The 22,995-nt window shown below is 37.8% G+C and overlaps 6 protein-coding genes across 6 annotated transcripts; 4 read left to right on the plus strand and 2 right to left on the minus strand.

Annotated features, from left to right (window-relative positions):
• Window positions 1-2,065: 2,065 nt before the first annotated feature.
• Window positions 2,066-3,452, minus strand: OCT59_026057 (uncharacterized protein; the record flags this gene model as incomplete). The annotated part of the gene is made up of 7 exons (XM_066142909.1): window positions 2,066-2,135; window positions 2,212-2,311; window positions 2,382-2,414; window positions 2,482-2,517; window positions 2,594-2,677; window positions 2,745-2,954; window positions 3,218-3,452. The coding sequence occupies 7 exons, from the start codon at window positions 3,450-3,452 to the stop codon at window positions 2,066-2,068; spliced, it is 768 nt and encodes a 255-aa protein (XP_065992481.1).
• Window positions 3,453-8,757: 5,305 nt separating this feature from the next.
• On the plus strand, window positions 8,758-10,212 carry OCT59_026058 (uncharacterized protein; the record flags this gene model as incomplete). The annotated part of the gene is made up of 1 exon (XM_066142910.1): window positions 8,758-10,212. One exon carries the CDS (start codon window positions 8,758-8,760, stop codon window positions 10,210-10,212), a length of 1,455 nt encoding a protein of 484 aa, XP_065992482.1.
• Window positions 10,213-10,337: 125 nt separating this feature from the next.
• OCT59_026059 (uncharacterized protein) lies at window positions 10,338-11,014 on the minus strand (the record flags this gene model as incomplete). The annotated part of the gene is made up of 2 exons (XM_066142911.1): window positions 10,338-10,456; window positions 10,591-11,014. The coding sequence occupies 2 exons, from the start codon at window positions 11,012-11,014 to the stop codon at window positions 10,338-10,340; spliced, it is 543 nt and encodes a 180-aa protein (XP_065992483.1).
• Window positions 11,015-11,999: 985 nt separating this feature from the next.
• OCT59_026060 (uncharacterized protein) lies at window positions 12,000-12,959 on the plus strand (the record flags this gene model as incomplete). The annotated part of the gene is made up of 2 exons (XM_066142912.1): window positions 12,000-12,535; window positions 12,614-12,959. The coding sequence occupies 2 exons, from the start codon at window positions 12,000-12,002 to the stop codon at window positions 12,957-12,959; spliced, it is 882 nt and encodes a 293-aa protein (XP_065992484.1).
• Window positions 12,960-13,157: 198 nt separating this feature from the next.
• Window positions 13,158-13,562, plus strand: OCT59_026061 (uncharacterized protein; the record flags this gene model as incomplete). Its single annotated transcript, XM_066142913.1, has 1 exon — window positions 13,158-13,562. One exon carries the CDS (start codon window positions 13,158-13,160, stop codon window positions 13,560-13,562), a length of 405 nt encoding a protein of 134 aa, XP_065992485.1.
• A 6,866-nt stretch (window positions 13,563-20,428) lies between these two features.
• OCT59_026062 (uncharacterized protein) lies at window positions 20,429-20,867 on the plus strand (the record flags this gene model as incomplete). The annotated part of the gene is made up of 2 exons (XM_066142914.1): window positions 20,429-20,501; window positions 20,635-20,867. The coding sequence occupies 2 exons, from the start codon at window positions 20,429-20,431 to the stop codon at window positions 20,865-20,867; spliced, it is 306 nt and encodes a 101-aa protein (XP_065992486.1).
• Window positions 20,868-22,995: the final 2,128 nt, after the last annotated feature.

Consider the following 22,995-nt stretch of genomic DNA (forward strand, 5'->3'; position numbering starts at 1 on the left):
TATTTGAATAAGCTTCTTCTAAAGGATATTTAAATGTTCTATCATATAGTTCCCACTTTGCCTTTGTTGGATACTGTAAACGAGAACAATAACTACATGGAACACATGGATATTGAGTAAGAATAGTTGTATTAAACCGATCTTGTAAGTTACACAATTTTATAGAAGGTTGCCAGGATGGAAAATAAGCTCTAAAGGTGATGTTTGCAGAAGACAAAGATGGTTGAATTGGAATTCGAGAATGATCTGCATTAGCTTGTTGACGAACTGCATAACTTGAAAATAATGAACTATCAAAATTTTCATGTTCTGAGTTCAAATAAGATTCAGAATCATTATCTGATACTTCAACTCTCCAATGATTAACAGTAAAACTCATAGTTTTATATTATATGAAAAAATTAAAAATGTATTTATTAATGTAAGAATTTTAATTACATTTCAGTGTTAATATACCAAAATAAAGGGTCTTTTACTAAAACCCTATTTTTAAATTGTGAAAGGATTTAACCAATAAAATTCCAGAAATCCAAAATTTTGGCTGAAATTTGTAATTTTGACTGAAACTTCAAAATTAGGCCGAATCTTAAGATAGGCCGAAACCTGCCAAAATATCCGATTCCCGAAGATCATATGTGTTATGTAATACATGGATTTTATTATCTTATTTTTCTTATTTGTAATTCTGGTAATTAATTACCAGTTTTTTCCTAAAAATAATGTAAAATACGTGATTATTCATTTTATTTATCATGTAATTAATGCAATTATTATTCGCTATATATATGACTTAGCTGTTATATCTAAAATTATTTAATATATTGATAAATAATTAATATTATTTATTAACTATATATATATATTAAAAACCACAGTTTTGGTATTGGCCATATAACTTACTGGCTGATCGATAATTGTATAAACTGAGTGAATTATTTAATATATTTAATAAATAAATTATAATTATGTGCAATATTTATTTATTATTAATATTAATTTAATATTATTTATTTACTATATATATATGCAGTTTTGGTATCGGTTGTACAACTTACCGGCCGATTGATAGCTTTTTAAAAAATTGTGTAAACCGAGAAATATTCTGTCATACTGTCTGTATAAATAATTTGAATTATGTAACATGATCTGTCCATGTTATTTGATTAGCGGTCAGGTCATATGTTCATATGTACACAATTCTTTATTGCTAATATAATTTTTCCAGTTAATGAAATTTTAATCACTTTTTTTACAAAAAAACTCAGTTGTATTAATAATAATTTTTCTATTCCCATCCTTTTGGAATGAACGGTGACAAAAAAATTTGCTTATTCATCATATAAAATTTTTTATTAAGTCATATAGAATTTTGCGTATTTAGGGGTAAAATTTCCATAACGTCATATTTGTATTTGCGTAGCAAATAAATTAGAAATGAATAGTCATATATAGATTTGCGTAACAGGAGTAATTTTTTATATATAAAAAATAAAATTAAATTTCACACGTTCAAAAATTTTTATAAAATAAATTTTTAAACTGATAATTTGTTTTCAAATACATTATTGAACTTATTACATCTAATTCTCATAAAATTAGACATCATACTCATAAAAAAAATTGTATTTTTCACAATAATATTACTTTATTTTTTTATTTTTTTACTAACGTCGGTACGCTCGGAATGCATTTTAGTCAAATGTAATCGCCTTTTCAAGTTTAAGTAATATTGTTCGGCGATGTCGAATCTACCTGCACGTAAATTTTCATAGTAATCGGAGCAATACTTATGGAGTACTAATAATTTTCGCACTTTCAATTATTGCCGTATATTATCAAAATACAATATTTCATTGATAATATATCCTGATATATCCCGATATTTTACTGATTTTTATGTGTATTGTATATTATTATTTATTAATAAACATCATTTATTTATTTTATTTGCTTAAAACTAGATATTTATTATATGTATTACATTAATATTTTATCTTTCTAAACTATAAATGTTGTTAATGGTTTGGAACATTTTTCCAGTTGGTTCGATTCCAACAAAAAACTTCTAATACGTCTCAGATGTCTTTGATATCTCATCGCGTCTAATGTCATTTGCGTTTCCTATCCAAAAAATGCTACAAAAATAAGAAGGCATTATTAGTTTTGTTTAATAGCACCATTATCACCCAATTTAATAAAAAACCTACGTACCATAATAAAATCCTAGAAAACAAAGTAAATAATGGGGTTAGTACTACCATTAAAACCATCACATAATTATCCAAAAAATTTATTGACACCATCCAAAAATCTAAAAAAAATAAAAAAAGGCATTAATATTATTAAACAATACACCATTAAACACCATGCAAAGGATCTACCATGAAGAATGTTGTTTAAAATTATCTGGGAATCTAAAAATAAAAAAAGGGATGTTAATGTAGTTTAATAACGTCACCATTAACACCCACACAAATAAACCTACCATGAATAATTGTCCAAGAATCATCCATAAACCTAAAAAAAGAAGAAATAAAAGCCTTTCCAAAATACAGAAATCAAGTGGCAAATTTTACTTTCTTTTTAGATTTACTTTTAGTCAGTTGTGATGGTATAGGAGTAGCGGGAGTAGTAGAATGAGAACGAAGTTGACGAGTTTTAATGGTATAATTCTCTTCTAATAAAATTTTTAATTAAAGAAATAATATATAATAACAGTTGAAAGATATAATATTGAAATATACCTTTTAGTTCCATATACTTTTTACCCAACATTCTCTGTTCTTTTCGCTGCTTCGTTAATTCATCTTCAAGGTCTAATATTTTTGATCGTGCAATAGTCAGATCATCTTCCAGCTGAGACCTTAGTTGAATACTGTCATGAAGGGAGTCTTGTGCCTCATTAAGTTGTTTCTGAATATGATTAAGATGACGACAACAACTTTCAAGTTCCTCTGAATTAAATTAAAAAAAAATATATGTATATATGTGTATATGATAATAATTGGATAGTTAGTTCGAGAACTAAGTGGATAAAGTCGATAGTTTAGAAAAGATCTGCAGAAGGTAAAATCCTTTTAAGAACTGGACACTGGGAATATGAATACTCCGTCTACAGGTAATGAACCGTCAAGAACCATGCCCTGAGAATACGAATATACTGTCTGCAGGCAACCTCTTTTAAGATCATTTAGTAAACCTTGTGTACAATACCCACCTTCAAGAAGTTGAACCTTTGGTTTTCTGGCAGCTTTCAAAGCCTTCAAGCGATTTTTAGATTTTCGGTTAGAGGTGGCAGAACGTCGACAGCGTTTCTTATTTGATGCAGCAGCAGTAGTAGAAGGACGAGCAGCAGTAGAAGGACGAGCAGCAGTAGAAGGACGAGCAGCAGTAGTAGAAGGACGAGCAGCAATTAAAGCAGAAGTGGTGGTAAATTTCCTAGTGGCAACCATTTTGAGAAGGAACAAATAGATGTGTAGTAAAGGTGTAGTGAAGGAAAATTTTGAAAAATATTAAGTAAAAATAAGAAAGGAAGGAAAAATGAAGATACTTATATAATGAAGAGATGTGATGCGTAAACATGTAAAAATTAGCAAAACAAATAAAAGGATAAATGTTACATGAGGGAAAATTCTGGAAAAGGAAAATCATATCAGAAAAATTATTTTCAGAACAAAGGAAAATAGTCTAAAAATAGTAATACTCGATAAGTTAATTTAAGGAGTTAAAATAATAAAATTAATAAGTCGCGACCATTAATTTATTTTTAGAAATAATTAGGATTATTTAATTTTAAAAATTAAGATACTGATTTCAATAATTTAACCTATAATTGTAAATTATGTAAAATAATGAAAGGAACTTTTAAAGCCCCAATAATAGAAATCTATCAAATGAATTTATAAGGAGAGATTTGTAAGAACACAAAATTTGAGCGCGAGGGATGTCTGTAGTATCACAAATTAGTAGTAGGTAGATCACTTATAATTGGCGAGATAGAATCCAAAATCATTTGCTTATTGATCATAGTAAAAAATTTTGATTTTAATGTGACCTTTATATGTATTGTTCGGGGTCCTGATGCAGCTATCCGGTTATTTTCAGTTTTTGTAATTACAAATTTTTTTTAAATGAATATTATTCCTTTTTCAGTCAGTCATTTTTTTTTCCATCATTGTAATTCTTTTATTTATTTAGTATTTTTAATAATTTTTTTATCACTATAAAAATTTGTTTTTAAATTTTCTATTAATAAAAGTGTTAATGACGATAATTATGATGATAGTGAGGAATAATAATAATGAGAAATAATTACAATAGTTAATCCAATGAGAATTAATTCTAATATCATGTGATTTAAATAATGATACTATTTAGGAAATAAATGATGTAATTATGCAGGGCAAAATATTCGCGATCAAAGTCCAGTTAACATATAATTATGCAGGCAATGCAGGCAATTGTAATTTTATATTATATTTTAAAACATTGCAATTTAATTAAGGAATAAGGATAAGCATATTATATTTTAAAAATAGTGCAATTTAATTAAGGAATAAGGATAAGCATATTATATTAGAATCAATAAGTTTTAAGGACTTCGTTAATTAAATTTATTACATTAGATCAATAAATTTTAAGAACTGCATTACAAAAAAAATTTAGAACTGCGTTAATTAAATTTATTACATTAGAATCAAAACTGTGTTTATTTTGTTACAAATACTTTAATTATGTAGAATGTTATTATGTTCATCAGTTCATGTTTTAAACATTATAACGAATTTTAAAATTATTATAAATATTATGAAATTTGAATTTTTTTTTCGCAATTCAAAACCAAATTGTATTTTAATTTTCAAATTGTATTTAATTTTCAAGTTACAAAAAAATCATAAAAAATAAAAAATGGCAGCATTAGTACCTTTTGTTCCACCGCCACCACCAGTATTCCAATGGACGATTAATGCTGCTAGGCAGTTAATTGCGGAGCGAAGAAACTTACATCAGCAATTCGAAAGAATTGCAAACCGCTACCATGTTAATGCATGGACAATAATAGCAAATAGGGTGTTCGCTGCAACGGGATTTGCAGCGACACCCAGGCAGTGCTATACAAAATGGAATGCCCTCAAACGAGGTTATGAAAACCTCAGTAGAATAATAAATAATAATGATGACGGCATTCCTATTACAAGCCCAAATAGTTTCGATAGAGCGTGTTTTGCCGATATGAACGATGAATTCTGGTTACAAACCGGTAATTATTATTAATTATTATTTTAAATTAATTTTATTTAGGCAATTCATTCAATTCATTAATATTTTTATTGGATTTTAGATCTGTTTAGACGAGAGTATCGACGGCGGCATGCTGCGCATGATCGACGTCGATATGAATATAGATTGCGAAGGGAAAGAAGAAGGTCGCGATCTAGGTCTCGATCAAGGTCTCGATCAAGAAGTAGATCAAGAAGTAGAGATAGAAGACGAGATAGAGGTAGAGATAGAAGACGGGACAGAAGTAGAGATAGAAGACGGGACAGAAGTAGAGATAGAAGAAGAGGTAGAAGCAGGTCCCCACATAGAAGATAATTTTAATTTTTATTATATTTTTAATCGTATATTTTATTAGTTTAATATTAAATATTATAAAATAAATATTTACATACAAAGTCGTCGGGCTGGTAGTGTGCCTCGCTAGCGCTCATCCCACCTCGGCCACGGCCTCGCAGTACCTATATCCCCCCTCCGTGGGGCAGGTTTACCTGCCACAGTACCATGGTCTGCCACGGTATTTTTCCACTTTTTTTTTTTCTACATTTTTTCTTATATATAACTTACTATGACAACTATGGCAACTATGGCAGACTACTTAAAAATGGAATAAAAACGCGAATAAAGCCGAAATCAAACAGAATCTCCTGCCATAGTATCTGCCATAGTACGAAAAATCTTATAATAATACTATGGCAGCCTTAGTCAGCCCCTCAGACCCCAAAACCCGATTCACGCTATGATTACCCTTTATATACTCACCTAGACCCTCCAAGTATGATTCCCTATGTCCTGAACTATGGCACCCGAACTATGGCAGCCGAACTATGACCACTTACCCCCGTCAGAAAAAATATATTCGGCAATTGAAGATTAGGTAACTATAAATTAGTACTCGATTTGATAGAACAAAAAATGGCCGCTCAAGTTCCAGCAATCTTTAACCCCAACAACCGTTTCTTCTACGATGACCTTCTTAAAAAATGTGTAGGTACACACACGAAAGAAAGCGTCAATTCAGCAATCTTGGCTTCTGTGGCTTTCATCACCACAAAATCCGGCATGTGGATTAGAAAAAAGAAGGCTTACAATGGAAGCATATACTTCGAGTTCGCCGCAGATCTTAAGGGGATTTCTACTAAGCACAAGGTAATTATTCGGTCAGATACCGGAGAAGACAGTGACGTGACCACATCCACCAAATTAAAGGATCTTCTTCTCCAAGCATCAATCGCAAAGATCTGTTATACAGATGTAAACTTCATGCCTTATCCCCCAAATGCGCCAAAGTATAATCCTGAATTCTTCAATCTCTTCCTAGGTTTCAGGGCCCAACCCGCTAAGCGCATCAAACCAAACCTAGTTAATCCAATCATCCGACACGTTCATGAGGTATGGTGTGCAGAGGACAAGCAATTAACTATATACATCCTCAACTGGCTCGCATTTCTAATTCAAAATCCAGACAAAAAACCCGGTACAGCAATTATCATGCGCAGTCCCCCCAGATGTGGTAAGAATATCTTAACCGATTTTATCGGAGAACGTATTCTCGGCCGTGAAAATTTCCTCTCCACTACTCGTCTTGAAGATGTAATGGGAAGGTTCAATGTGGCTGTTCGTGCCAAAAAACTTATCATCCTCAATGAATGCGATATGTCAGGCAAGGAATGGCATGGGGCAAACAACCGACTCAAGAGTTTAATCACCGAGCCTTACATCTCTATTGAGGAAAAGGGGATAGATGTGAAGGTTATTGATGACTTTGCTGGCTACATGATCCTCAGTAATCATGCTATGCCAATCCGCATAGAAATGGGAGATGAAAGATTTGTAGCTCTCAACGTCTCAGCCAAATATAAGGGCAATAGAGAATACTTCGGTTCTCTCGTAAAAGTATTAGAAAATCCGGATACAGCCAGTTCCTTCATGTCCTATCTACTTAGCCGAGACTTAACTGGCTTCAATCCCCGATCTATTCCTGATACTCAAATGAAACGGGAGTTAATTGAAGCAAGTATCCCGAATCCCCAGCGTTTTATACAATATTACCTTGAAATGATGTGGCCCGACAATTGCGACACACTTGAAATCCCGTGTACAAATTTCTATAGCACCTACCAGAATTGGTGCAGTGAGAAGGGTGAAAACAAAACACTAAGTGACAATAAATTCGGTATGGAGATTAAACAATTCGCCCCTAAAATGCGTGTAAGCCGCTCAGGTACCCGAATAAACTATTACATACTAGATAAAGCAAAAATCGTGGAGAATTTTAGTAAAGTAATCCAAGATGTACAAGACGTACAGGAAGCACCAGTAGAGGGAGTAGAGTTAGTTGCCGAGAAACCCGCTGAGGAAAAACCCGCTAAGAAAAAACCCGAACCCGCTGAGGAAAAACCCACTGAGAAAAAACCCGAACCCGCTGAGGAAAAACCCGCTGAGAAAAACCCGAACCCGCTGAGGAAAAACCTGCACCTGTAATTCGCAAGACTCCTCCACCGCTTCCACCCAAGCCTGACCACTTAAAAGAACGTCCACAAGAGTTAAGAAAAGAACAACCAGATCCCGATGAAGATACTAATGAGTCAAACACCGATAAATCTATAGATAACTTTTCAGATTGTTATCTATCTGACGAGGAACCCGACCAAGAAGAACCTATCCCCGAGCCAGATAACTACGACGTTTTAGATGACTTGCTATCTGACTCAGATTTTACAACTGTGAACCCAACTCCTGAACAACAACCCGAATCTCCCGCAGAATCTTCTGCATCTGTCACTAAGCCTGACCCAGAACCGGCTCCTGAAGAGCAATTTATCCCAGAACCCGACACAGAACCAGAAGTTGACCGGGATCCTGAACCAAAGGAAGGCACTCGAGCGCATTGGGCTTGGCATGAAAGACACCGATGGGATCGCAAACCGTGGGTTAAAAATTCAAAAGACCAGGCCTTCGATGATCTCTACAATACAAGTAAGGAATTATGGGCCAAGTACCAAGACGCGTCAGACGAATATGACTGGGAAATACTCGCGTTTGAAATAGAGGAATGTCCCACAACGCGTATTGAGGACGAGTACCAGTACTACCTTATGGAGGTAGTAGACCGCTTCAAGGACTGGATCGAATATAATGGATACTTACCTAAAATACCTAGCCGTAAAGAACTCGCAGATTTAATAAGAATATACAAGGATAATCGTGATGCCGAGATTATTTCCACCCCTCTGGTTATGAAACTATGAGGGCAGATAAGGGTAAAGCGCGAGAGATCCCCGAGGAACGTCCAAAAACTGATATGGAACGTGAATGGGAAGCCGCCAATGGACTCATCGATGACTGGGATGAAGAGGATCTTGATCGTGTATGCAGCAAGATTGACTCCTTTTAATAAGATAGGCACTTCTTAGTTATCTTATATTTTTTGTATAAAAAACCTATATTACAACTGAACACAATTCATAAATACATCAAATGGTTTATTCAGAGATTGTCTGTGCTTTACCTACAAGACCGGATATCAAAGAATTACAGTATTCAGGCGCAAGATTTTCCAGAGGAGCAATAGCAAAACTTGGACAGCGACTCCAATCCCGGTATCCGACACATAAATTTCAGATCCTGCTCCCCTATGAAAACTGGAAACCCGGTGGATGGACATCAGGAAACCAACCAGCTAGCCTTTTCTCACTCTTGGATCACTACGATGAAGCACAACTACCGGATGACGCAGACCCTGATTATTTTGAACGATTCATAATTTATGTGAGAGATGCCCCACCGGTTGCAGGAGGTTGCAACGGGGAGCTAAATGATTGCCTGTATGAATGCCTGAAAAATATCTACGGCACATTCTCTAAAATGCCAAAGTCAATCGAAAAGCCCGAATATATCAAAAAGGCATTAGGTCTCAATCGCGATGCTCCCATCCCAGTTTCATGCATGGACAAGGTTGAACAACTCGCAGGAAGTCTCGCAATTAATATTGTGGGGGACATTACCCGAATCTCTAAGAGTAAGTCTGATAGACGTGCGACTCTCATCCTATCAGAAGGCCATTACTCCCTCACGTTAAATCCTGAAAGACTCCACCCCAGTAAAATAGATAAAAAGCGTAATTTACCCATTGTATACCATGAAGATGGGACCAATAATGTAGTCACAATATACAACGGCAAAACAGTTAAGTCTTGCACAATTGCGCAGTTTCAAAAAACTAAGAATTCCAAAAGTTCTTTCATCCCCGTCGAGAAAAACCGTAAGACTGGAGTATATGAAACTCTTGAAGAAGCATATCAGAGAATCCACGAGGAGCGGAATTCCTTTCTACAGGAGACAAAGAAGTTCGGTTTAGGAATCGACTTATCATACCATAACTGGTCTTACAAAAGAACGGCTCTCTGGTTATTCGAACGATTAAGTGTAGGAATTCCAGCCAATGATCCTCTTGACCCGATAGAAGCGGAGTGGTTAAGTGATGCAATGATGGGAGGATTAATCTGGGCAGATAACGAGTGGAAGGGCTATGGAAGACAGTATGATGCAACAAGTTTATACCCGAGTATCCAACAATCAAACGCGAACTTTCCAATCAGACGGGGTAAATTCCAGACACTTAATGACTTTGTCGACCACAGGGGTTATGCCTTGTATGGATTATTCCGTGCCAAAATAAGTGGGAATAATATTCTCTTCCGACAGAATAAAAGGGGAATCTATACATTCATCGACTTACAACGAGCAAAAAAACTTGGTCTCAATATACAGTTAATACAGGATGGGAAGCCAAATGCATTGATATATGATAGAGAAGCGAGAATCCCTGGAACTGTAATATTCGGTGAGTATGTACACTTCCTCTTCAAAATTAAAAACCAGGGTGGCATAGCTAGGGTTGGTAAAATAACCGTTAGTTATGAATTTGGTTAATTAACCGGTTAATTAACGGTTAGTTAACGGTTAATTAACCCATAAATAACCTGTATATATAATTTTAAGGAAGTTAAAATAAATTTATAATTTATTAAATATTATAAAATTTTAATATATTTTATTTATTCTTCATCATCTAAATTAATAACATTTGCTTCAAATCCAAATATACTATCATTATCAGAACTATTATTATTATCATCTTCTTTATTTTCATTATCAGAACTATTATTACTATCTTCTTCATTTTCATTAAAATTACTACCCATTTAGCTGTATGAGATTCTTCACCAGAATAAATAGCATCAAAGAATAATGGTTTTGGAGTACAAATAACAAAATTTTGAACTGATTCTCGATTAATATTAGACCAACCATCTGAAACCATTGTAAGAGATTTAGCTTGTAAAATTTGTTCATTACATTCAGCTTTAACTTCATCAAAAACATCATCAAGTAATTCATCAGCAAGTTTTCTTCGATTAGGTAATTTGAATGCTGGACGTAATTGTTGAAAAAACTGAATAACATAATTATTTTCAAGAAAAGAAAAAGGAACTCCAGCAGCAAATAATGCTTGAGCTAGTAAAATTTCAAGAGTATCTTGTTCTTCTTCACTCATACGATCAACAAAATTCTCAATTGTTGTATTTTTTAAATGCTTTTTTGATGTTTTTACTGTAGGAATAAAAGTAGAAGTAGTAGCATCAGAAGTTTCTAATAGTTCAGGAATTTGTTGTTTCTTTGTTTTTGCACTTTCTGGAGCTCTAGGACAACTATCATTAAGATGAACTTGCATTCTTTTAGCTGTACCTTGTTCAAAAACTTTAGAACAATAATTACAACGTACAGAAGGATGTGTTTTTTTCTTAGACCTACTACTTTCTTCATTACTTTCTGCTTCAGTAATTATTGTCCAATGTTTCCAAACAGTTCCCTTTTTTTTTACCATGATAATGAACAATAAATTTGCAAAAAAAAAGTGTTTTTTTAAAAAAAATTTATCTTAAAAAAAAGATCATGCAATATGTAGATCATAGATTTAATCAATATTTATATTAATTAATATTTAATTGTGTAACAAAATAATGGATTATCATTTAATCACATGATTTAAATTCTGCATTTTGATTGGCTAATTATAAATAACGGTTAATTAACCATTTTAAATCAATCATAACTAACAAAATTAACGGTTAATTAACCATGGTTAATTAACCGTGGTTAATTAACCCCCATCCCTAGGCATAGCTGGCCGCGTGGCAAAGCGAGTCCTCAACACATTATGGGGAGCATTATGCCAGAGGAAGCGTAATTACAAGACACTCACCACAGATCAAACAGACCCATTTACATTTCCAGAGGGCCATACACTCGACTCTATCATACCAGTAGGATCTGACCAGTGGCGATTCCAGTTTACAAACCCGGGTAATCCCTTCAAAGGTGAGTATCCCAGGATCGCCCCATTCTTATTAGCACGTGGTCGCAAAATCACATCTGAGGCAATTCAACCATACAAGGATAAAGTACGACGTATCCATACAGACGGATTTATTTTAAAAGAACAGCCAGATAGCCCCGCGCTTTTCACTTGTTCAGAGAATGCAGATACGACTCTAAAGACTTTCAAGTTTGAAACCGCGGGATACTGCCATGTGAAAAATGCGAACAAGGTTATCTGGACATGATTGCTAGGGATCGGTATGTATATTTTTTACTGACATATCGTGATGGCATAATTGAATAAACCTATGGGATATGTAATCTTACGAGATACCCAAATGCAAAACACTGACGGATTAGGTAGACAAGACGACGAAAGTTTCCACGCGTGGGCTAAGCGCATTCAGAATGCTGTGCAATATTATGAGACTTGTAGTAGAATAGGTTTTCATAGGCGGCTACCTTATCCAAGGTCTCGTCAAGCTGTATATGCTTATATTGTGCACATTAGGAGAATAGTATCACGACTACCAAATAGGTGGTACTGTACCTACTGTAAATCTTTTATTGATCGCGGATGGGGAGCTGACGCTTTCATGGATCAAGCGGTGCGACTACATTTATATAGTTGCCCAAAGCATTTTAATTTCGACTATTATACTCATCATGCTGAAATGATCCAGAATGCCTTTAGGAGATATATAGAAAGAAGGAACAATAAAGCGGCTAGGATAATCCAGAAAGTCGCTATCCCCTGGTTATATAGACCAGGCTCTCCATTGATGCAAAAGGCCGAGCGACGCTTCTACTGTCTTGCAGTATCCAAGTGTAAACCCCGAGGTTCATATTTATTTTTTCTCATTCGAATGAACAGGTAACTGAAGATTTATATTTTTTACAAAGTACAAAGAATCATGTCAACATATACCGAATTCGCAAGCATTGTTAACAGCACTGACAGCACTAGTGAGGAGGTTATTTACGAGGCATCGCGCATTCAGCCTAATGTTGTCTCTGACGAAACTGTCCCCAAGATTATCCGCGCATTAAAAGATACTATAGTAATCGCATTAGTATCTGGGTTTAGCAAAACCAGTTACCTCGTCCAGGACCACGTGAAGTATATCAAGCGAATCCAAACGGCAAATTCTCCTGTATCATATGTGAAGTTCGTGGCCAGAAAACTCTTCCCAGATAATGCGGCATATACTGCTAAAATAGCAAAAATCCGCGAATCATACAAGAATAAACAAGCTCTCCTAGATAAGCTTCGAGGCCCTCTTCGAATTGTATTATAATGCGACTAAGGACTCATCAACCGGTCCCCCAAAGCGAGCTATTACTAAAAACGAGGCTGAGAAAACCTTAACAGAACTTCTTGCATAAGCGGCTCCTGTGGTCCTACGATTCTGTACGAATTTAGTCTATATTTTTTATCCATGCTGTAATAGGCATACAGTAATTGAAGATAGCTATAGTATAAGTAACATAACATCATGTTGGACCGATTACCAGTAGAAATAGTCGAACGCATTGTCGCAAAGATCCCGGATACTGACCTTATTGCAGCGAGTAAGGTAGATAGAGTGTGGTGGCAGGAAGTTCGTCGAGAGGCATATAAGAGGTGGAAAAATTATGCCACTACGATCGGGGATGTGTACTGTGAAATCCGAGCTCTCGGAAAGCATTATATAAAGAGGAAAATTGACTGGATAACGTTTGAAGATGTAAACAACTTCTATAAAAACTGGATAGACCGCCTCACCGAGGATCAGCTTTATATTATGGAGAAAATGCTTAGGAATGGGATGGTCGTGGACCCCCAAGAGAGGGAAACCATAGAGTATGCATTAAGTGAACAAAGATGGGGAGGCGATCCTTGGGGACTGGGAGTGGTATGAATGGACTCAACAGGAGTAAGCATTTTGTACTTGACTTTCGTAGGAATTACCCTGCAGAGTCATATTTTTTAGATCCGGCCGGCATTACCGCGTAATCCCGAATTACCGAAAAAGGAAATTTATGTTACACAAGGTTCCAAACGCATTTTTACCAAAATCGATTTTTTGTGGAACGGGTATCGCCCAAAAAGGAAATGATCTACGTACCGCATGAAATCACGTGACACTCTACACATTTGTTCAGGGTATCACGTGACATGAACTCCGTTCACATTTTCTGTAATATAATCCATAGTTTTTCCATGAATGCTTTTTAGGCCAATAATCCAATAACTTATTCATCAGGTATCCTCGTGTTTTGCGACAAGGACTGATGACCATGTAACCTCATCATCAGGCATCCTCGCATTTTTTGACAAGGACTGATGACGATGTCACTTGGTTATTGTAAATTGAAGATAACAATTAGGTATGTAGACACGTACAGAAAAAAGACATGTCATACCCTTATATAACTAATCCTATAACCGGACGTCCAATCCGTGTTGGTGGAGATACCTTTAATCGAATAGTTATGGAATCCCATGATTATATCGATGGAAGGCTTGTCCGTAGACAAACCGTACCGCCTCCACCCCAGGAACAACCTGTATATTTAAATACAGATACAGGACGCTATATTCAACACGGTACTAGAACGTATCATAGACTGGTTGAGAGTGACTACGAGGTAGTTGAGGACTACTACCTTGTTCATTCTGAAGAGGAGGAGCTTATAGAGGAAATCATCAATGAAACACGCTATAATGAGGAAAATCTTGATGGCCAGCGGTTAACTTTCAATAATATACAACAAATCAGAGCCGCTATTCAAGCTGACCAAGATGAATATGATGATTTTATCTTACAGCAGAATACGACTAACGGGACACCTTCCTCCAGTCCTTCCGGTCGTCCACGAACTTTGGAGGACTATGCCCCGAGACTTGCAGAGCTTAATATTGAGTTGTGTAGGGAATGTCTCATGCCTGTAAGCCCAAGTGACTTAACGGACAAGTTGTGCAAGGACTGCGCTTCCTAATGGTCAGTCCTCCGGTCCTCCGGTCTTCCGGTCTTTCCAACGGTTGATCCCTTAATGCCAGTTATTTTTTTTTATACAAATGACAGGTATTTAAAGATAACAATATATAAAAAAGATTGTGAAGGATACTAAGTGAGCAAATAATCAAAGAAAGATAGCCATGTCAACATCAATCGTAATAAACCAGTGTCAGAACTGTGGAGTATTCTCTGCAAAAGCGGCATATAGAGGATTATCCAGTGTGTTGTATAGACAGATTATAAAGAAGATTGGTGACGAGAGTGAACCTTTACAAGCCTTGGGACTTGCCAGGGATAAGTTGGTCCAGATTATCCGTCGGGCAAGTAATGCGGATTTTACGCAATTATTCACACAAAGACTAGATATGAAAATTATGGACGGAGATTCATACGAGGATACTAGGAAGTGGCTTCTTGAACAGCTTATAGCCATTGGATGTGACAGTGGGGAAATTGCCTTATATCAGTTCTTACGGAATACATACCCGGATGGTATTGACGAACCCTTTACTACATTCTATGAGAACTATGTAAATCATGTAAGAAATCCGATGACTAAGAACTTTGCTTCTCGAGCCTTAGGAGCTATTGGATTAAAAGCTAGGATGCTACGGATTGACTTCGAAGGACGTAAAAAAAGTGCCATGATTCTTAGGGCTTCTGCGGAAGAACTTCGCGAGATGGGTTGCTAAAGCAGCCAGATTCTTACAAAATACTATTGATCCCTACTCGTAATGCTCGACGGTCCATATGACCCTTAGAAAAGATCTGTAAAAGGACCCCGATGCCTTCTATTAATTTTTTATTATCCAAAGGGTGACTAGACTTCAGGACTTCATATCGGGAGAATAACTCCTTTACGGTCTCAGGTTTTGGAATTTCAGTCTTCGTGGTCCTATCCCGTACTTTTGCTAAGAAGTTTTGGAAGTCTGATCCCAAGGTCTTACCAGATAGTCCGTAGGCTTCCCGAAAGACGTACTTAATCCAGGTATCTGCGTTCTTAGCTATAACACCAGATACGAGAAGGTGTTTTCTCTCTTTAGGCGATGGATATTCCCGAGCAAACTCGATTAGCTGGGAGGACTTTTTTGCTTCAGCTACGGCTTTCTGGCCATAGGAACTAAACTTTGATCGAACTGGGTTCAAACTCGGATTGAACTTTGATCGAACTGGGTTCAAACTCGGATCGAACGGGGATTGAACTGAGATCGAACTAGGATCAAACTGAGATTGATCGGTGATCGAACTGAGACTAGTATCCCATCTAACCCGAATAGATAACGGATCGCTCTTGGATCTTCTAAGATCAAATACTATAAATTCGCGTTGTAGAGTAAGGTCATCGATTACTGGAGCTAGTGACTCCGATTCTTCTGTATACTGGCGGATGATCCTCTTAGTATCGGTCAAACTTCCGTGACCTCCATGTAGGGAAATATAATTCACATTTTCACGAATAGCCTTGGGAATGGTAAAGAATCTTTGGGCCACATAGATACACAAGATATTTTTGTGACGCCCGTGTGTAAAAAATCCAGTGATGAGATCCTGGGTTTTTTTAGGCGCATCTATCAAATCCTCGAAGATTACCACAGTAGCCTGGGTGGAGTTGAAGTCCTTAACATTTGGAATCTCACTATGGGATACTGCGGTAAACGGAATTTCTTCTTCTTTGAAAAAATCACGTACGACTGCCCACTTCGGTTCATTGAGGTATCTGCCAACTAGAATTACCGCATCACATAATATGTACCTTTCGCCATCCTCCTTTGCCTTCTTGTCTCCCATTAACAAATTAATAATCATAGTTGTCTTACCCGAGTCAGAACTTCCTGCTACGGCAAGACGGAAAGGCCATGATGGGACAAACTCATTACCCTGTCTCGAGTCGGTCGTGTACTCGTCCAAATTGTATACATAAAGATCCATTTGAATTTTATTCTAATTTAGTTTAAATATGATGTCGACACCAATTGCAATTTATACTCCTTCAGAGCCTACTGGACCGCCTCCTAGGGATTTGCGTGATATGAATAATATACCATTAGTTGCGGTAATTAAGGATCTAACAGATTTTTTAACTGTCAGTGATCGCATGGTTGTTAATCGAGATGTACAAAATGCAAACCATCGTCTTAAACATGCTCTTAATTTATTAATTCATCACTGTAGAGAAACATACAAAGAACGCGATATATTAAAAGCGGAACGCGATCGATCTCGAAAAGAACGCGATGAATTACAAGACGAACTCGAGGTTCAAACAGGTTTGTTAGGTCTTACACAAGATGAGCTAAATATCGTACAAGATACTATTACTGGTTTAGAAGCTAATTTGGCTGAATTGGAACGTGAGTTTGGTGGTATGCGGACGACTAATCGTCGTCTTCAGCAGCAATATAATCTTATGAGAGGAGAACGTAATAGAGCTATAGGTGAACGTAATAGAGCTATAGGCGAGCGTGATGTGGCACGAAATCGGCTTGTATATGCCAATAATTGGGTTCTTTTTGGAATTCGGACATTGGGACGTCTTAGGAATCGACTTTTCCAACAAATAGCCGCTCTGCGTATCCAAGTACAATGGTTTCGGATTAGACAATTGAACTTTCCTCCACCTCCTCTCAACCATCCACAAAATACGATATGGCTGCCGTTGGTATAGCTGCCCCTATATTTCATGGTCGGGAAGATGAAGATCTTAATCTTTTTATTGATAACTTTTTAGGGTATATTAATACCGTTGGTATTGATCCATTGGACGATGCCGGTGCGCCTCCGGGTCGGGTGCGAGCGATGGGGGTTCTTCGTAGCTGTATGAGAGATGAAGCGGCGAGGTGGTTTGATGCAGAACTTACTGGAAAAAATTGGGAACTCTCGAATATTCGGTTAGTGGCTACTGCAAATGGTGGAGCCGGTGCTACTCGCCGAGCGTTCAGAGCTTTAGCTGTTCCTGAGGTTGCTAATGGATTACATGTTGGTACTTACTTACCCGGGTCTGATGCTGATGTATATTCAAGGGTTGCAGGTAATGCGGCGGTAACCGTTGGAGATGCATTTTTCCCATCACGCGCTGATATCGTTAGAACGAATTTTAAAGTTGAAGAGCAGTGGAGGCGTGCGGGCGGACGTCCTACTCATCAACCCGTTAATGGGTTGGGAAATCATGGAGGTCCATTTAATGCTGCTGTCCAGAATCAACCAATAGTCTTACAGGGGATTCTCCTGGATCAAGCATTTATGCATATGCGTACAAATTTTCCAACCGTCGTGGAAGAAAGACTTCAGATACGATTTAGTAATCTTTACCAGGAACAAGGTGAACCTGTTCGATCTTACTATAAGCGAGTTGAGAGGGCTGGGGATATTGTAGGATATAATCGAATTATGGTTACTGACCAGTTCTATAGAGGACTTTTGCCAGAAAACGTTATTGAAGCTTCCAGAATCGGGGCGGCGCCTCTTAATATATTAATCGATAGATTGAGTGATCTTGAGCGACGAAAGGGTGAAATGTTCTATGGATTACAAAGGCGCCAGGGTATTGAAAAGGCTAAAAAAGAGGAATTGGCTGGCTATACTCATCCCGTGACTCCACACGAAGGTGCTGTAATACAAAGGTTGACAGACGTTATTACTCAAGAACGATTACAAGAATTGCTTAAGGCGCAGGCCGAGGAACTTACCAAGAATTTCCAGGCACAATTTAAACAATTACAAGTATCTAAGCCAGTTCGTAAACTACCGGTCTATAGACAACAGATTAAACCTGTTCGACCAAAACCACAGAGACGCGTTGTTCAGGATCATCAGGATTCCTGATTGGGATGATGGTTATGTAGATCATGATGTTGGTGATGACCCTGATGCTCCTGAATGGACTAGTGAAGATGATCAACATGTTATTGATCTTATTATGGGATATGAGACATCTAAAAGATTTCCAAAGCGACTTCAGAAGGCTAAAGATAGACGCGATGATCTGGAATTAGCCCGAGCAATGAGAAACCTCGATCTTAATGATGATGCTATGGATATTGATACTAATACCGCGAGTTTTGATGACTTGAAAATTGTTCCCGATGAGGAAGGTGGTTTTCGGATTTGTGCGGTTCGAAGTACAAAAAAAAGTAAACTCGCATAAGGGTGTAAGTATCTCGAAACTTCTTAAATCTGTTCCAAAAAAATCAGTTAAAATGACTCCTATTAAGATTCCTGCGAAGGTTACTAGTAGTAAGCCCACACTTATAAAAGCCGTCACCAAAAATGATTCATTAAGTTTATTAAGGTCTGCAGATTTTAGAAAATTACTCCGCGAGATTCTTCGGGAAGAATTAAAGTCTGCTCGTAAAAGTACGGAGATTCCGGAAGACCTAGTTGAGGAAAAACAAGAAGAGGATATCAGGGAAGATGACCCGATGGATATTGACATAGCTCGTTTGGAGAATACTAAAGATCTTTTAGCGCTGGATGGGGAGGTCAATGGGATAGCAATTCAGTGTTTAGCAGACACTTGTGCTAACGCGTCTTTTATTCAGAGGGAAGCCGCTGAAGAATTAGGGTTGGATATCGACAAGAGTATTACACATAACATATCCGGCGCTCCGGGTTCTGGTAGGACATTTGGCATGGTAAAAGGTGTGTCAATCAAACTAACCCCTGATTGTGTAATCACTGAGAATCTCGCGGTTTTAAGCGATTACAAGCATAGGGAGATTGGATTGAGCCGGACGTGTCTGAAACGTTACAATTATGATGTCCATGAATCACGTGAACATATTGCCCTTACTTGTAATGAGAAGAATGTTTTTATTCCGATAGTTTCTGACGTGAATCGAGGAGACAAAAAATAGGGAATATTTATTTTTTATTCCCAAAACTTGCGGATTAAGGCAGGGACATCCTCCTCCAACCGGTCAGCGGGTTCCCAAGTGGCTTCGGTATCTGGGTATCGTTCCCACTTGACTAGATACTGGTCTTGACCCTTCCTGATGCGATGCCGGAGTATCCGCTCAGGTACAAATCTTTCGGGTTGCCCTCTTATCACGGAGTCAGGTGGGGGATGTTCATTTTCTGGAACAATCTGCAACTCTTTTCGGGTGTACGCACATCTGGATACACCTAGACGCCCGTGTGGTCCATCAAGAAGATACGTAGGAGGCTGTTCGGGTGAGAGGAGTCGTCGGTCTGGATGTGGGTCTCGCTACCGCTCACCCCACCTCGGACTCACGTCCTCGCAGTACCTACTTGGGCCATAATGGCCCTGGAATCTCCCATATATACTACTACCATGGCCACAGTGGCCATGGCTGGTCACACTACTTTCCAACTCCTTTTTTTTATCCATTTTTTCTTATATATTAAAACTACTATGACCACTATGACCACTATGACCAGACTACTAAAAAGTGGATAAAAACGCGAATAAAGCCAAAATCAGACAGAATATCCGGTCATAGTACTGGCCACAGTTCAAAAAACTTATGATAATACTATGGCCACCTTAGTTAGCCCCTCAGGCTCCAAAACCCGATTTAAGCTATGACCACCCTTTATCTACTTACCTGAGACACCGAACTATGCCACCGAACTATGACCGCCGAACTATGACCACCGAACTATGACCACCGAACTATGACCACCCTTTATCTACATACCTGGGACACCAAACTATGACCGCCGAACTATGACCACCGAACTATGGCCACTTTCCCCGTCAGAAAAAATAAGTAATTGAACAATGGGTATACCATAAGTAATATACAATGATGAACTTACACGCAGCCACTTATCTTGCCGAAGACCTCGGACTTGATCTTGTAGACATCTATGGAATCCGTAAATGGATCCAAATGCGGGCATCGCCCCTCAACGACCCGGATATAGTAGCAGAAATAGTCAGAAACCTTCCGGCCAAAGAATTTGGAAAGCACCTCCAAGATAAACAGACTCTGGTACAACTGTTGTAAAGCCGAGTTGTGGAAGCGATATGAGAAAGCCGAGGAGGCATACGACAGGGCAGTAGAAAAGAAGGAAAAAGCGGGGGATGCTCTTGGTCAATCATTTGAGGAAGAGGGTATTGGAAATCGTGAACTTCATGAGCTTAATTGGAAGGAGTATCAAAAGGCTTGTAAAGAGTTAACGGACGCTAGAAAAGAGCAAATAATGGTAAGGTGGGCTCTTGAGCGGTGTGGATTTCACTAGATATACGTGGATTGAAAAGGGGGAAGGGAAGATTTAGAGCAGTCGTAAAGGTTCGTGGTTTATAGTTTTTTTTACCCCTAAAAGATAACCAGATATAACCGGAGGACCGCAGAACCGCAGGACCACAGGACTACAGGAGGGTAACCTGGTAGGAGTGCAGATCTTTGGAAAAAATATTTGGCAATTGAAGATTAGGTAACTATAAATTAGTACTCGATTTGATAGAACAAAAAATGGCCGCTCAAGTTCCAGCAATCTTTAACCCCAACAACCGTTTCTTCTACGATGACCTTCTTAAAAAGTGTATAGGTACACACACAAAAGAAAGCATCAATTCAGCAATCTCAGCTTCTGTGGCTTTCATCACCACGAAGTCCGGCATGTGGATCAGAAAAAAGAAGGCTTATAATGGAAGCATATACTTCGAGTTTGCTGCAGATCTCAAGGGAATTTCTACTAAGCACAAGGTAAGTATTCGGTCAGATGCAGGAGAAGATGATGGTATGACCACATCCATCAAGTTAAAGGACCTTCTTATCCAAGCCTCAGTCACAAAGATCTGTTATACAGATGTAAACTTCATGCCTTATCCCCCAAACGCGCCAAAGTATAATCCTGAATTCTTCAATCTCTTTCTAGGTTTCAGGGCTCAACCCGCTGAGCACATCAAACCGAACCTAGTTAATCCAATCATTCGACATGTTCATGAGGTATGGTGTGCAGAGGACAAGCAGTTAACCACGTACATCCTCAACTGGCTTGCATTTCTGGTTCAAAATCCTGACAAAAAACCCGGTACAGCAATTATTATGCGCAGTCCCCCCAGATGTGGTAAGAATATCTTAACCGATTTTATCGGAGAACGTATTCTCGGCCGTGAAAACTTCCTCTCCACTACGCGTCTTGAAGATGTAATGGGAAGGTTCAATGCGGCTGTTCGTGCCAAAAAACTTATCATCCTCAATGAATGTGATATGTCAGGCAAGGAATGGCACGGGGCAAACAACCGACTCAAGAGTTTAATCACCGAGCCTTACATCTCTATCGAGGAAAAGGGGATAGATGTGAAGGTTATTGATGACTTTGCTGGCTACATGATCCTCAGTAATCATGCTATGCCAATCCGTATAGAAATGGGAGATGAAAGATTTGTAGCTCTCAACGTCTCAGCCAAATATAAGGGCAATAGAGAATACTTCGGTTCTCTCGTAAAAGTATTAGAAAATCCGGATACAGCCAGTTCCTTCATGTCCTATTTACTTAGCCGAGACTTAACTAGCTTCAATCCCCAATCTATTCCTGATACTCAAATGAAACAGGAGCTAATCGAAGCAAGTATTCCAAATCCCCAGCGTTTCATACAATATTACCTTGAAATGATGTGGCCCGACAATTGTGATACACTTGAAATTCCTTGTACAAATTTCTATAGCACTTACCAGAATTGGTGCAGTGAGAAGGGCGAAAACAAAACACTTAGTGATAATAAGTTTGGTATGGAGATTAAGCAATTTATTCCTAAAACTCGCCCAAGACGTTCAGGTGCTAGAATAAACTATTACATACTAGATAAAGCAAAAATTGCGAAGAATTTTAGTAGAGTAATCCAGGAGACACAAGACATACAGGAAGCACAGGTAGATCAAGAGGAAGTAGAGCCAGTTGTTGAGAAACCTGCTGAGGAAAAACCCGCTTCTGTCAAGAAGAAGCCTACTGAAGAAACCAAAAAGACTCCACCACCAGTACCACTTAAGCCCGATTGCTTGAAGGTAAAACCCGCACCTGTCATCAATGAGGATCCTATTCCTGAGGAATCTCCAGCTCCTATAGAGTCAGATACTGATGAACCTATAGATAGCTTCTCAGACTGTTATCTATCTGATGAGGAACCTGATCAAGAAGATGAGCCGCCTGCTGAAGAACCTGCACTTAAAGCTGTTGATGACTATGACGTCTTAGATGACTTGCTATCTGACTCAGATTTTACAACTGTGAACCCAGCTCCTGAACAACAACCCGAGTCTCCCGCAGAATTTTCTGCATCTGTCACTAAGCCTGACCCAGAACCGGCTCCTGAAGAACAACCCGAGTCTCCCGCAGAATTTTCTGCATCTGTCACTAAGCCTGA

This window comes from Rhizophagus irregularis, chromosome 6 (genome assembly GCF_026210795.1).
Source record: "Rhizophagus irregularis chromosome 6, complete sequence".
Taxonomy (NCBI): domain Eukaryota; kingdom Fungi; phylum Glomeromycota; class Glomeromycetes; order Glomerales; family Glomeraceae; genus Rhizophagus; species Rhizophagus irregularis.